This window comes from Haliotis rubra, unplaced genomic scaffold (assembly GCF_003918875.1).
Source record: "Haliotis rubra isolate DU_JTF1 unplaced genomic scaffold, ASM391887v1 Scf79, whole genome shotgun sequence".
Classification (NCBI taxonomy): domain Eukaryota; kingdom Metazoa; phylum Mollusca; class Gastropoda; order Lepetellida; family Haliotidae; genus Haliotis; species Haliotis rubra.
The window spans coordinates 1,332,434-1,347,851 of NW_025767512.1; the positions used below are offsets into that span (position 1 = coordinate 1,332,434).

The 15,418-nt window shown below is 39.6% G+C and overlaps 1 protein-coding gene across 1 annotated transcript; it reads left to right on the forward strand.

Moving 5' to 3' along the window:
• The first annotated feature begins 792 nt into the window (after nt 1–792).
• On the forward strand, nt 793–14,986 carry LOC124261138 (cytochrome P450 26A1-like). Its single transcript, XM_046695464.1, has 6 exons — nt 793–902; nt 10,300–10,504; nt 11,151–11,648; nt 12,099–12,329; nt 14,069–14,248; nt 14,633–14,986. Exons 1-6 carry the CDS (start codon nt 793–795, stop codon nt 14,984–14,986), a joined length of 1,578 nt encoding a protein of 525 aa, XP_046551420.1.
• The last annotated feature ends 432 nt before the right edge of the window (nt 14,987–15,418 follow it).

A 15,418-nucleotide genomic window follows, 5' to 3' on the forward strand; every position in this document is an offset into this window, starting at 1 on the left:
GAAACTAAACTCACTCACTCACCATACGACGTCTTCCAGCCTAGTAGTTACACTTGATGACTACCTCTATCTGGTACCTGTTCCTTAAACTAACATCTAGTCTCTGAAATGAACATATTTTACAGAAAAAACGGCTCCTAAAGTATAATCAGAAAATGTAATGAAAAGGAGAAGAGACTTTCTTCATTTTCAGAGACAGTGGTAATCTAGACTTGCCACATATTCGAGACTAGTCTGTCTCACAGTCCCTGAACCACATTAATTTCCCTACTGCTAAGCCCACTCTGCAGTGCTAAAGCCCAAAATAAAGCAAGTCTAGATTTTCTCAGGTTCTGAATCTCTGGTCTCCCTAGGGCTCCTTTTCAATTTAATTGGACTTGTTTGTTACTGACTGACTGACTGAGTTTAGTTTTACGCCGCTTTTAGCAATATTCCAGCAACATCACGGCGGGGGACACCAGGAATAGGCTTCACACAATGTACCCAGGTGGGGATTCGAACCCGGGTCTTCGGCGTGACGAGCCAACGCTTTAACCGCTAGGCTACCCCACCGCCCCTGTTTGTTACTATCAAAATTATATATATTCAGAGGCTAAGCCTTAGTCTTATTCTAGACTTGCATTGGCTTTCTTGGATATATTTGAGGCAGGGTCTGTATGCCAGACTACTATTCCTCGATACGTGTGTTCGGAAGCGGAAACACCAACATTGAAATGATGAATGCATGAGATCTAGGCGACTGATTGTTGAACTCTGTCAGGTCAAGCGTCATTTGTCGTATAGAGACTGAACATGGATCCATGCCCTCCGCGTTCACTGTGGCCTCGCGACAACTTCATCACTGACCCTCACGACTCCTGCGGTGACCCCCACGCCGACTCTATCGCCGATCCCAAGCATCGGTAGTAACATGTCGTGCTCCACCGGGGATGGGATCGGATGAGATGTACAGCTGCCGATCGCAACAGTCATATCCATAAATAGAACTTGATTATATTAATAGAAACGAAGGGAAATAAGTAATCCATCGATCTATTCGCTTCCGTGAGATGAATATGGTTTGGGAGATGGATGGGGAGGGGAGGTGTGACTCATTTTAAAATATATATTCAAGTAAAATTAAAATGAGCCTGCCATGGCATTAACTTTCTTACTTAAAATGTTAAAAAATAATTACATGTGCATTCTAATCCCATCTACTCATCGAAATTCGACAAATTCTTCATTGCTGGAAATGAAAGATTGAATGTCACTGTAGAACAGGAAGTGAGAGAGTGACATTTTATGCTACAGTCGGCAAGGTAATACATAATACTTCGCCATGCGATGAACTAACACATGATGGTCCGGGCAAGTGCGCGAAATAGTTTCCAAATTTTGCTAGCCAATCGGGCTAGCTATGCTTGAAAGTTATTAGCCCACAAAATAATTCGCTAGCCCGAATTTGAATGTAGGAACTAAGCAAAAGATTACACAAATAGATGAGAATAAGATATTGTCGGCATGACACGGGTTTCATCATTAAGTTGTTAATTTGAACATGTTTATCAGGCCATAATCTTGCATGATTTGAAAGTGTATTATAACTTAACAAGTCGGAGAGAGTGATATATTTACGAAATATGTCCATGAAAATTCACTAGCCAGTCGGGACAGTGACTGTGGCAATTTACTGATCCGACTGGAATTTTACTAGCCACGGGCTAGCGGGCCAGTGGCTATTTCGCACACTGGTCGGACAAACCATTGTTTGAATACTTGGGACAACGCTATACTAGGCCGCAAAGAAGGTAAAACGCTGCTTTGTCAGTATACAAGTCATATCATAGACTAACAACTAGTCTCTGAAATGAACATATTTTACTGAAAAAAGTTCATAGTAAAAAAAATATATATATAATGAAAAGGAGCCCTGAGACTTTCTTCATTTTCTCGTACAGACCCTGAAGCTGAGGAAATCTAGACTTGCCACATTTTCTAGACTTGTGTGGGCTTTCTTGGATATATTTGCTTCAGGGTCTGTACGAGAGACTAGTTAGATGTTGGAGGAAATCCTTAAGTATCGAACCCGAGAAGATCCGGGTTAGAATTGGTCTTCAGCAACTCATGCTTGTCGTAAAGGCAACTAACGGGATCTTGTTGTCAGGTTCGCTGACTTGGTTGACACGTGTCAACGTATCCCAGTTGTGTAGATCGATCCTCATGCTGTTGATCACTGGATTGTCTGGTCCAGACTCGATTATAGCTGCCGCCATATAGCTGGAGTATTGCTAAGTGCAGCATTACCAGCAAACCAACCAGTCTTACGTATCGAGGACACTTAATATCTTACACCAGTTTAAAGCGAGTACGGCGCTGACGAATTTAGGTTGAATATGGGATTCAAACAGAGTCACCTTGCCAATACAAGATATAATCATCTAGAATCGCTGAAGATATGTTATGTGGTTCGGAAAACACAATGGACTCAACTGGATTATGAAAAATGTAAACAACCAGTGATGGTCAGATTGGAGTGAGTAAGTGTAGTTTTACGCGGCGGTTAGCTATATTCCAGCAATGACACGGCGGGGGTAATCAGAAATGGACTTCACACATTGTACCGTTGTACGAGCGAACGCCTTAACCACTTGGCCACCAAACCACTCTGAAACAGAGGGAAATGTATGTTCTTCATAGTAAACGACTCTAGCAGTCACTTGACTCTCGACCTTAACACGTGTTTTTTTGGTTTTAAGTTAGTTAGTTTGGTGTGTGTTGTTGTTGTTGTTTTCCTGTTTTGTATTTTTTGTCTCACCAAATTGGCAAATTTCTCCATCACTCCAGGCATATTTTCCAATACCAGTCTGATACCCATGCCATACAACTGAAGCACCATCCAAAGGGATTTTAAACTCACTAACCCACTCACTCCAATGTCCAATGTGTAACCTTTTACTTGACAATCGATAAGTTTAGCCAAATATATTGAACATTGAAGGGGTAATGGAGGCGAAGAACGGTTTGATATGGCACGAGTGGCGCTTAAAGTGTTGAATTAAATATGTTTTACGTGAGTAATTATGAAATATGAGGTTGGAAATCTGAGAGCACAACCCTGTGAGGAAATGGGTGTCTACATTTGATGGTGGCGATATTTTATTTTGATATTAAAAATATTTTTCGAACTGAAGCGAGGGAAGTACGTTGCCAACCTTTGCTCGCTTCGCGCGCATATAGGAAGACTGGTCATTTTCTCTTTGTTGCGCAACCCTATTTGCGCTACAGTTTGCCTGTGCCTCAAGCTATGGCATTGTCTGTCCCTTTCATCTAGTTAGAGAATGAACTGAAAATTAAGTAAAACTTCACTGACTCATTTGAAAGAAATCAATGCTCTGGGCTCCATTTATGATTTTTTTTCTTCTATTTTTTTACAAATATAATTTTAGAAAGATTACGTTATTTCTGGCACTAAAGGTCAGTTGCGGTGGGGTAGCCTAGTGGTTAAAGCGTTCACTTGTCACGCCGAAGACCCGGGTTTGATTCCCCACATGGATACAATGTGTGAATCCCATTTCTGGTGTCCCCTGCCGTGATATTGCTGGAATATTGCTGAAAGCGGAGTAAAACTAAACACACTCACTCAGGGTCAGCTTACGTCCGACCAACCTCCCGTTCACTTTTAAACGTCAATTGACTCGGTGTGCCAAACTAACATCTCGTCTCTGAAATAAACTAATTTACAGAAAAAAGCAGTTCCTAAATTCTCTTAATAAACTATAATAAACAGGAGACAGAGTCTTTCTTCATTTTCAGAATCAATCTAGACTTGCCATGTACTAGTATTAAAGACTTGTCTATTTGCTGCACGGTCTGTATGACAGACTTCCGGTGGTCAGAGTCGAACGTTGCGCAGTGACAGTGAATATACTGAGGGAATCAAATAAGGGACACCACTTCATCGGAGCGTTCCTCTATATATTCTCAGATTCTCACCCACAGTGTGATACAAAGCATGTGAAGAAACCTGGAAAAAAATAAAGGAACACTTGTGCTTGTCATTTTGTCCATCCGATCAACTCAAAAGAGGTGTCATGCAGCAATACTAAATGGTACTTTCCCCTTTATGTCTTTCCACGTTGTCCTCGACAACAGAAACACGTGGTCATGACGTCACACACAAGATTACTACAACGACTACATTTACACAACGGTAAACATAAATCTCTACATTGGGTGGTTTCGGCAAAAAGTTTTTTAAAATGATCGACATTAACAAACATGTTTAAGTTGCTTTCTTCTAACAGCCTGAACCTCAGGTTCAGACATTCAAAGTTTCACTCTTTAAACCAGGTTCGAAGAAACAATTCGCCAACGAACAATAGTATTCAATAATTTGCATTTTCTACAGTTATAAGCAATTTGTTTCGTTTCGTGTCATTCAAAGTTTCACTCTTTAAGCCAGGTTCGAAGAAACAAGTATTCAATATTTTGCATTTTCTACAGTTATAAGCAATTTGTTTGCTTTCCTGTCATTCAAAGTTTCACTCTTTAAACCAGGTTCGAAGAAACAATTCGCCAACGAACAATAGTATTCAATAATTTGCATTTTCTACAGTTATAAGCAATTTGTTTCGTTTCGTGTCATTCAAAGTTTCACTCTTTAAGCCAGGTTCGAAGAAACAGTTCGCCAACGAGCAATAGTATTCAATATTTTGCATTTTCTACAGTTATAAGCAATTTGTTTGCTTTCCTGTCATTCAAAGTTTCACTCTTTAAACCAGGTTCGAAGAAACAATTCGCCAACGAACAATAGTATTCAATAATTTGCATTTTCTACAGTTATAAGCAATTTGTTTCGTTTCGTGTCATTCAAAGTTTCACTCTTTAAGCCAGGTTCGAAGAAACAGTTCGCCAACGAGCAATAGTATTCAATATTTTGTATTTTCTACAGTTATAAGCAATTTGTTTGCTTTCCTGTCATTCAAAGTTTCACTCTTTAAACCAGGTTCGAAGAAACAATTCGCCAACGAACAATAGTATTCAATAATTTGCATTTTCTACAGTTAGAAGCAATTTGTTTCGTTTCGTGTCATTCAAAGTTTCACTCTTTAAGCCAGGTTCGAAGAAACAGTTCACCAACGAGCAATAGTATTCAATATTTTGTATTTTCTACAGTTAGAAGCAATTTGTTTCCTTTCCTGTCATTCAAAGTTTCACTCTTTAACCAGGTTCGAAGAAACAATTCGCCAACGAACAATAGTATTCAATAATTTGCATTTTCTACAGTTAGAAGCAATTTGTTTCGTTTCGTGTCATTCAAAGTTTCACTCTTTAAGCCAGGTTCGAAGAAACAGTTCACCAACGAGCAATAGTATTCAATATTTTGCATTTTCTACAGTTTTAAGCAATTTGTTTCCTTTCCTGTCATTCAAAGTTTCACTCTTTTTTTAAACCAGGTTCGAAGAAAAATTCGCCAACGAGCAATAGTATTCAATATTTTTTATTTTCTACAGTTATTAGCAATTTGTTTCGTTTCGTTGTTGTCAGAGATGGTATTTATACAATAGTTAAAGAAGACCTGCCAGTAGATTCACACCCAGTCCAAACTGATCCCATTAATACAAACTGTGGTTTTATTCCCCCCCCTCCCATTGTATCAGAAGGTGAAACACGGGTCAGCGAATACAGGGACCCTCGGACTGGGATCGGTGCTCGGTGACGCGGAAAGTCCCTGCGCAGTACTTCCGGGTGTATAGTTAAACATATACAGACTAGTCGCCTGTCTATAAATTACTAATATGAAAAAAATATATGATATAATCATGTCGAGGGGACATTAATCAACGATTTAACATTTCCTATTATTTTTGTCTTCTTTATTGCTAGATTTCCAAAAGAAAAACAGAACTCTAAGCGTAAATAATACAAAATATTTGTCATTTGGAATTTGCGGAAAATAACTTATGTACTTATTCATCATCACGATAATGAATTAAAGTGGATTGTAGAGTGTGTTTTAAGCTACACGGTCGTTAAATTTCTTATATGGGGACATTTTGACAAACAGCCATATTTTAATGTGATTCTGTGGTTAAAATGTATATGGTTTCGCCCCGAATTCTAATTCGAACTAATATACTTTGAAGAATAACTTGATATTTAAATATCTTTTCGATCAATGTTCCTATTGGAAACGTAATATCTCCAACTTAACCATACCTATGGAAATGCCCAATGATGTGATGCACCTCAGTACTTCTTTGTACCGAAGTTTTGGTATTTGGTCATAACATTTCAAGTGAAAGTTTTACGATGTTCTTCCCGATTTTCATTGCTCCTTCCCCTTTGAGATCATACTCGATGTTCTTTAATATTCTCAAAATAGAAGTAGAGATGTCATAGTCGAGATTTACATAAAGAATTATTTGAATGCAAACAATTTATAAAAGTTTAATTAATTAAATGTATTAAAGTGATCGTTGTAGGATGATGGCAACGCGGTGAACATTATGAAGGTTTGAGACTCTCAAATCTTTTTCTGTTTCCGCTCTGGAAACGATTATTGTTTTTTTTTTTCCTTTTTTTTTTCTTTTTTTGGGGGGGCTTCTTGTTGTTTTCGCAATTGTTTTTATGTTTAAGAGTATCTTATTTCAATAAACAAAGCTCACTCCGAATCAATTGTCCCCGTAAGGCCAAGCGCCCTTGTCATCAATCTCATAACCAACGCTTGTTAATCATAGAAACTCTCCACAAATTCAAATTAATTGCGTCAGGTTTAAATTTGACCCAACGCTTGCCCTGACCAGGGCATGGCAGACAGATGGGACCCTTCCCCCGTCAAACCACGTGACAGGGATGGGGTACCGCAGGGGGTCGGGCACAACATGTTTAGGCTAAACCCACCTCCTCCAATGGAAAAGAACGATGTTTGGAAGTAAAGGTCAGGGGTCGCAGACTTAGAACAAAAGGGCAGCGGTGTTCACCGTTGCTTTCACCTGACCTTGGTGACCCCGGGGGCAGCGATTACGTCGATGCAAGGTCAGTAATTGGTTTACGTGAGACTCTCTGGGCGATATAAGACCGACGGCTCCTGTTTCTTGCATTACTAGACACGAGCTTTTACAAGCGACAACCATGGCTCTTTACGACTGCAATGCGAGTTTCACACAAGTTGCCTTTACCGTAGAGCACAATAATTACAGAGAAATAAGGTAAGGGTTTCATTTAATTAAAATTTTCAAAAAATCAAATGTATAATTGTTTCAGGTTATTTTTAAGTTTTATTTACTGAAGCCTCTCACTTCATCTATAATTGTAATGATACGTATTTATTATATTTTAGGAGCTATATTTAAAATGTTTCGTTTAAGAAAAAATACTGTGATTACAATTGGTAAGGTAATTCACAGTCCACTGTACGCCGATGCTGTTTGATATTACTTATTAGAAAATATTACTTATAGAAAATATTTAAACAATAATTTTCGAATTTATGAAGACGTTTTGGAACAGTTTTTCGTTTGTAAAATATCTTCCTTTCTTTGCGCATTGCAAAATACTCTCTTCAGCGTACTACATATTCCTCAGTATTTCACATAGATGCTGTATTAATGTGAGGAAATAGTCAACATTCTTATGTTCAGTAGCTGATTGTTAGGCTATCAAGTCTGACATTAGACACCGTAGTTTAATGATAGTTATATTAAGAAAACCAACACCCCAGGTGTTCGAATTAAAATGAATGTCCGTCAGACATTCAACAGCAGCAGCAGCGGTAGTAGTAGTAGTAGTAGTAGTAGTCGTAGAAGCAGTAGCAGTATTAGTAGTAGTAGTACTAGTAGTACTAGTAGTAGTAGTAGTAGTAGCAGTAGTAGTAGTAGTAGTAGTAGTAGTAGCAGCAGCAGTAGTAGTAGTAGTAGCAGCAGCAGCACTGTCACATATGTTCGCGAGGTTTGTGAGTGTATGCGCGGTTGTGATGTAAACTATTCAGGAAACCGTTAATGTTTATGTGTGTCCAGTGAGAAAGTATCAGCGATATTATATGTATTACAAAGGGAAATCAGTACTCATCCAGTATACAATAGCTTAGTCGATAAAAGAAAATGTTTGTAAATATCGTAAACCTCTCAAATATGACGTATGTAGGCTAGTTACCTTTGAATGAAATAGGACCGCTTAAAGTAATGGCTCTTCATTACGAAAGGATGAAAATAGGACGCAGCGAAATTAATCTCACTTTTTTTTTTCCTTCTTCGTCTTATTAGATTAACGCGCATTAGTTTATAGTGGAGCTAAAAGATATCTACCTGCTAAATTTGCATAATTGTGTGTCATTTACCATCGGACCTTCGACACTGATGTATACTAAAATATCACAGTTGTGTCATTGCATTTTCTGTTTAGTAAAAGAACTCTGCTGTGCATCCTTATTAAATAGGTTTTTTATATTTTGAGGAATTTACAACTCAATAATCACATATTATACCGGCAAGGAGTGTCCAACCCGCTTTTCGCGCTCACTCAAGTGTACCACGTGACCGCGCTGCGCATGCGTGACCGAGGGAGAAGGTCATATGAGGTGAGGACTGGGGTCACACCGGCTACACACAGAGGTCAAGTTGTCGCGTGCTGGGCGGAGCGTGGTCATTCAGACTGACCACTCCCACGCGTGGGTTTGCCAAAGCGGACTTGCGGTCTGCCGGTCAACGTATGATACTGCCAATTAAACTGATATCGTGTTATGTGTACATGATCTAGAATTTGGTCGATACCCGATGTATGTTAAATTAAACAAAAGACTTATATGTTTTTGGCATAAAATGGTAGCAAACACCCGCCAAGCTAAACTATCATATAATATTTATTCTACCATGCTGCAAGTTTGTTCTGAAATTAATGTATTACCCTGGATTGAATTTGTAAGAAATACACTAAATGACTGTGGTTTAACTGAAATATTTTATAATCCATTTCTCTGTACAACTAAGTTTCCCTCTCTTAAGATTGAACAGATCCTCAAAGACCAATTTCTACAGAAATGGCACACTTCCATGATACAGAGCTCCAAATCCGCTTTTTATCGTATCTTAAAACCAATATAGAATTTGAGAGATATCTCTTTCTGCCAAAACATATGTATTTCCCGATTTTAAGATTCAGAACAAGTAATCACCACCTCCCTATAGAAGTTGGGCGTTGGGCAAATGTTCCTAGAGAATATCGTCTGTGTAATTTAACTCTCATGCAGTAGGAGATGAACTCCATAATCTGTTCAAATGCGATGCTTTACTACTGTATAGATAAACATATTTACCTTCTTACCTGAATCCAATTACCGTATAGAAAATCGTCAAACTGTTCTCGTCTAAACAAACGCGTCATCTTAAAACTTTTGCTATGAATATTAATGCAATATTTAAGTCCACAAAGATACATTAACTTTTGGTTGTTTTTCTTTGGCTTTTATCTGCCATCTTGACATGTTAATTTACATGAATATAGTAATTTTTGTATTCTCATGTACCACCGTTGGTGGTGTTTCGAGAAATAAATTGAATTGAATTGAAAAATTGAATATAAACAAATATACTGTCAAGATATTTTCGTAACTGAAGAGATTAAAACATCTCAAGTTAATTATAGCAAGTGGGTGTGGGTGTTTATGAATGCCAAGTTATTTACAGAAAGGAACAAAACGGTTGGAAGTACAGTGTTACTCATTTTCAAGTAAGAAAATAGGCTACTCCGAAATGCCGTGTACCTTATAATAGAGAAGTTGACAACTATAGATTTCCCATTCACATAACCATGTACATCGACTTTCACTTATACGGCTTAAAGACGTAAAATATAGCTCCCTTGGCAAAGCGTTCGCATCTTGCACGTCGCAGTTCAAATCGTTACTACCCGTGAAAATACCGGTTTAAATTGGTCTTCAGCAATTTTAACCCATGCTTGTCGTAAGAGGCGACTAATGGGATCGGGTGGTCTGGCTCGCTGACTTGGTTGACACGTGCCATCGTATCCCAGTTGCGTAGATCGGTGCTCGTGTTGTTGATCACTGGATTGTCTGGTCCAGACTCAATTATGTACAGACCACAGCCGTATGGCAGGAATATTGCTGAGTGCGGCGTAAAACATCAACAAACAAATCAGATCGTTATTCTTACCAAACTCTTGTCTCGTGGTTAAGATTTTAAAGACAAAGAATGACACGCGTTTCTTGTTCTTTCATAAAAATTATAATTTATTTAATATTGTCAATACTAATGATATTCTGTAATAATCAGGATTATTCATATCTGTGTTTTGTTGCAGTTTGTTGGAGCCGAATGAGAGAAGCCTGCTTGCCATTTTGTCTGTGGTGATACCATCAATTCTACCCATGATCCTACTCGTTACATCCTGGCAACTATGGTACATCTACAACGTGAACTGCCGAGACCAAACCTGCAAACTTCCGCTTCCGCCTGGCAGCATGGGACTTCCGGTCATTGGGGAAACACTTAATCTTGTATTAATGGTAGGCTATCTATTCTGTTAAAATTAATTAATTATGATTTTTAAATGAATGGGCTTCGAATTCATGTATTTCTTGAATACATTAAAGAAAACATCATCTCCCGAAATATATGATTATACAATTTTAATCCATGAATCCGTGGGTATTCTGGGTAAATATCAGAGGTCACTAGCAACCTGTGGTTGTCTTAAAGGGAGATGTGTGCAGTTGGGTCGATGCTCTGTATGTCAAGATGTAACTGATGTCAAGATTCAAGTATTTAATTACTGCCGTTACATAGCTGTAACATTGCTGAATTGAAATCTAACTGGAATGAAACACGCAAACATGGTTTTACTCCACAGAATCAATTATATGATTAATTAATAATAATATAATATTGCCTGATGGTGTATTAGAGATGGCCAGGGAAGATTCAGAGCAGAAGAGTCCCATTAAGTCCATCCTAAACGTTGAACTACATGAAGATCCTGTTTATCATGTACGGTCATGTTGACCATCGTAATCTGACAGCCTGGGTTGTTGCTCTTGCTGTCAACCACTGGTTTGGCCGCCTTGTTATAGGTTCGTAAAACCACACTTAGTTTAGAACTCTTGCATACTTTCTTTGCATTTCAATCGAAACGACAATGTTACCTTTTTCCAGGGCGCAAAGTTCTACAAACAGAGACTTAAGTCGTACGGGAACGTCTTCAAGACTCACATTCTGGGAAACCCTACCATCCGGGTTGTTGGAGCTAAGAACATCCGTAAAATTCTACTGGGAGAGCATTCGCTTGTGACTGCCTACTGGCCCAAGAGCGTCCGGACCCTCATGGGGGCGGGAACAGTGACCCACGCTATGGGCGACACCCATCGCCTCCGACGTAAGGTTATCCTGAAGGCCTTCACCCACAAAGCCCTGTCGTCGTACGTCGGCGCCGTCCAAGACGTCACCCGCTCCTACATTCAGAAGTGGTGTCAGCAGGGATATGTCTTCGGGTACCCAGAATGCAAGAGTATGACGTTCAAGACAGCGTGCCGCGTGCTGGTGGGGTTCAAGGTCAGCGAGAAGGAGCACCAGCATCTACTGAGGACGTTTGGGGAGTTCACAGACAGCCTCTTCTCCCTACCCTTCAATGTTCCCGGATCTGGCTTCAATAAGGTTTGTTTGTTTGTTCTTACGCCACAAATGGCAGCATTGTACAATTTACCTGAAAAAGGCAAATGTATTGATTTTCAAAGGTAAAATATCTAAGATACTCAGCAGTTATGTAAGATGCGACGAATCGTTTTTAGTTATATAGAAGAAATACATTAAAGAAAATAACACCTTGTAAAAGTATTCCTCATATTGCGTATATTTACAATGTCACTAAGTTCAGACACTTTCAAATGAAAAATCAACCAAGGTGTTTACACTAAAACACTGTTGTGTCGAACATACGTTTGTCTTCAGGTGAAAACATGTCCCCTACGTATGCCTCCTTTATATTTCGGTTGTGTCGAACTTTGGATAACTCGAAGTAATTACGTAGTTCCCTTCGACACAGCGGTGTTGACTGGGATTTTACCCTCAGATTTCGTTAGTATTCATTGAGATATTTCTCTCTAGGGTCTGCACGCTCGTCAAAAGCTATTGTCCAAGATCGAGGAGTGCCTTCATCGACGGAGGGAAGAGGGGGGCGGCTTCGACGCCTTGTCCCTTATGATGGGGATCGAAGGGGAGGAAAAACTAACGCTTGATGAGCTGAAAGACGTCGGCCTTGAACTTCTGTTTGCCGGCCATGCCACGTGCGCCAGTGCAGCGTCATCCCTACTGACCCATCTCGCCAAGAATAAACACGTGAGTGTGGCTACTACTACTACTACTACTACTACTGCTACTACTTCTACTCACGATATGGCTGAAATATTGCCAATGTGACGTTAAATATTAACTCACTACTAATAATAATACTAATATTATTACCACTTCTCTGCTACTGCTACGACTTTTACTTCTGCTAAGACTACGACTACTACTGCGCCCACTTCTACTACTATTACTATCTCTTAGATACACATGCGAAGCTTGCTTGATGTAACTTCAATAGTTTCTGAGAAAATCTATTTCACCCAGTGTGTATACGGTAAAAGCATGGAACAAGGGCCATAAAATGATAATTTTAGACACAAATTTTCGAACTTTTCATGACAAGCAACATCAGTTTGTACATCATTTCCTAGACTAAGGCTTAGTCTCTGAATATATATAATTTTGATAGTAACAAACAAGCCCATTTATATTGAAAAGGAGCCCTAGGGAGACCAGAGATTCAGAACCTGAGGAAATCTAGACTTGCTTTATTTAGGGCTTTAGCACTGCAGAGAGGGCTTGGCAGTAGGGAAATTAATGTGGTTCAGGGACTGTGAGACAGACTAATCATTTCCCTGCTTTACTAGTTTTTGCGAAATATTGCTCCTATTGAGAGGCGGACGGAAGGAAGGAATCACGGACGGGTGGCCGGACGAATTCACTATACATGTGTCTCCATATATATTTACGCGGGGGTTGGGGGGGGGCAACTAATCACAATGATCTTCATGCAAGCATTCCGCACATCGCTACAGACAATACCTAGACGCTATAGGCCCCCAAATATTCTTAAGGCACATCTTGATGTAACATGACACAACGATGACCCAACACGAGCAGTTGTTATGACAATGACGAGCCCAATGGTTCGATAACCTTGACATTAACAGTAGATCTACTGAAAGCCCTCCTGACCGGCTCACACAGGAATTCAAAACGTGCACACTGTGACGTAACGATGACGTCATCACCACCGGGTCATTCACCCCCAGTTGCCCGGGGGTTCATAAATAGCACCCGGGGCTGGTGGAATCAACTACCAAACAGGTTGCGCCTCCATCCCACGACTTAGTGCCGCTATACATGGCCTATACGTAACGTTTTGTATGAGGGACGTAATTGAACGCTGAAAACGCGTAACAACGTTTTGTTTCAATATGGCAAGCATACACATTACGTCATGAGAAGGAGGGTGATCGCATGCAGAGGTTTTCATTAATTCATAAAAGAAATAGGAATTTTGCAATAGAGCGCTAACATATAGGGACAGTTTTAGAAACTAGTTAAAAGCTGTCCCTCGCAGTAGCACTTGACTAATGAATAGTTGAGGCAGGTCGGCTGTGGCTACTTATTAATTAAAATGTCCCAGTAACGATTAAGACCAGGCGTATTCTAGGAAATACGGTAAACTGTACAAGTCACAAAGAAGAACCGAAAACGTAACGACATAATATATTTATTATACTTAGAGAGGCCTAAGACATGTTCGTCGCACTATTTTCTACATACATGTATTTATCTGAAAGCAAAAAGCATTTTAGTAGACCTACAAAAACATCAAGCGTTCATGTTAAACTGATAAGCGTCTTGGGGAGGACACCTACGGAAAACTTATTTTTCGTCAGTATTAATTATTTTTCGTCAGTATACAACTGAAGGACTGTTGATCACGCTCAAATTGTAATGATTAGTTTTATTATTATTATTTTATTTATTATTGATGGCAGGTTGTTGACCGGATAACGGAGGAACTAAAATGTCACGGTCTGGATGAGGATGACAGAGAGCTGACGCTGGAGAAAATAGGTCAATTGAAATACGTGTCCAATGTGGTGAAAGAGGTTCTTCGACTAGCGCCACCTATTGGCGGAGGATTCAGAAAGGCTCTGAAAACATTTGAAATTGATGTAAGTCACTTTTCTTTGGTTTTACGCCTCACTCTTTCAGTTACATGACGACGGTTAAACATTTTCGAATCTTTGCGTTTTATAAAAATGATATCGGTTTGCAAGAAGCTAGAGAATGCATTATAGAGGAGTCCAAGTCTGGGCATGTATGGATCGTGTCACCTCTGAAATCAAGAATTGTTCTAGTTTCCTTTTGGATTATATTTGTCTGTGTGTTTATTGATCTTACATACAATATATGACTATTACAACACAATTAACTGAATAATAGATATTATTCGATACTGCAGTAGACTGTTAAACCGGTAAACTAATTGCTGATCAATTTTCGTTTCATTTTTTTTGTAATCGGTTTAGCTAATTGCTGATCAATTTTCGTTTCAGGGTTACCAAATACCTAAAGGATGGACGGTCGCTTTTAGCATCCGAGAAACACAGGAACTCACAGAAATATTCAGTGAAAGCGACAGATTTAACCCCGACAGATGGAATTCAGTTTCAGACGACCGGTTCCATTACGTTCCGTTTGGAGGCGGAAGTCGAACGTGTGCTGGGAAGGAACTTGCCAAACTCATGCTAAAAATATTCGCCATCGAACTGGCAAGAAACTGTACATGGCGTCTTTTGAACGAGTCTTCAAAAATGAAATACATTCCTGTTCCGTATCCGGTGGATGGACTTCCAGTTCACTTTTCACAAATTTCTAAAACCAAAAGACCACGTGCTTTCACGTGGTGAGTCACGTGAACGAGACACTACTGAATTCCATTTTTGACTGGTAATGTGATTGCGGTTCGTAAACGTAATATGAAGTGTCACTAACAGAAGGAACCCAGTTTTCCTATGACGGTGTCTATATTCTGCAAGCGGCAAACCTGTCTCGCCCATAGTGATCAGCAAGAAAGTACTATACCGTCCATATTCTCTCTTAAACCTCCATGGCACAAGTATCTGTGCTAGCCTGTTTCGGGGGCAGTGGGGGGGAACCGAGTGGTTAAAGTGTTTCTTTGTCACGCCAACGGTTTTATTCCTCACGTACGTACATTGTGTGGAGCCAATTTCTGATGTCACTCACACTGATGAAATATTGCTAACAGCAGCCCAAGCCAAACTCACCCATACTTATCCATACTCGCTCACTCACTTACTCACTCACTCACCGACCAACAC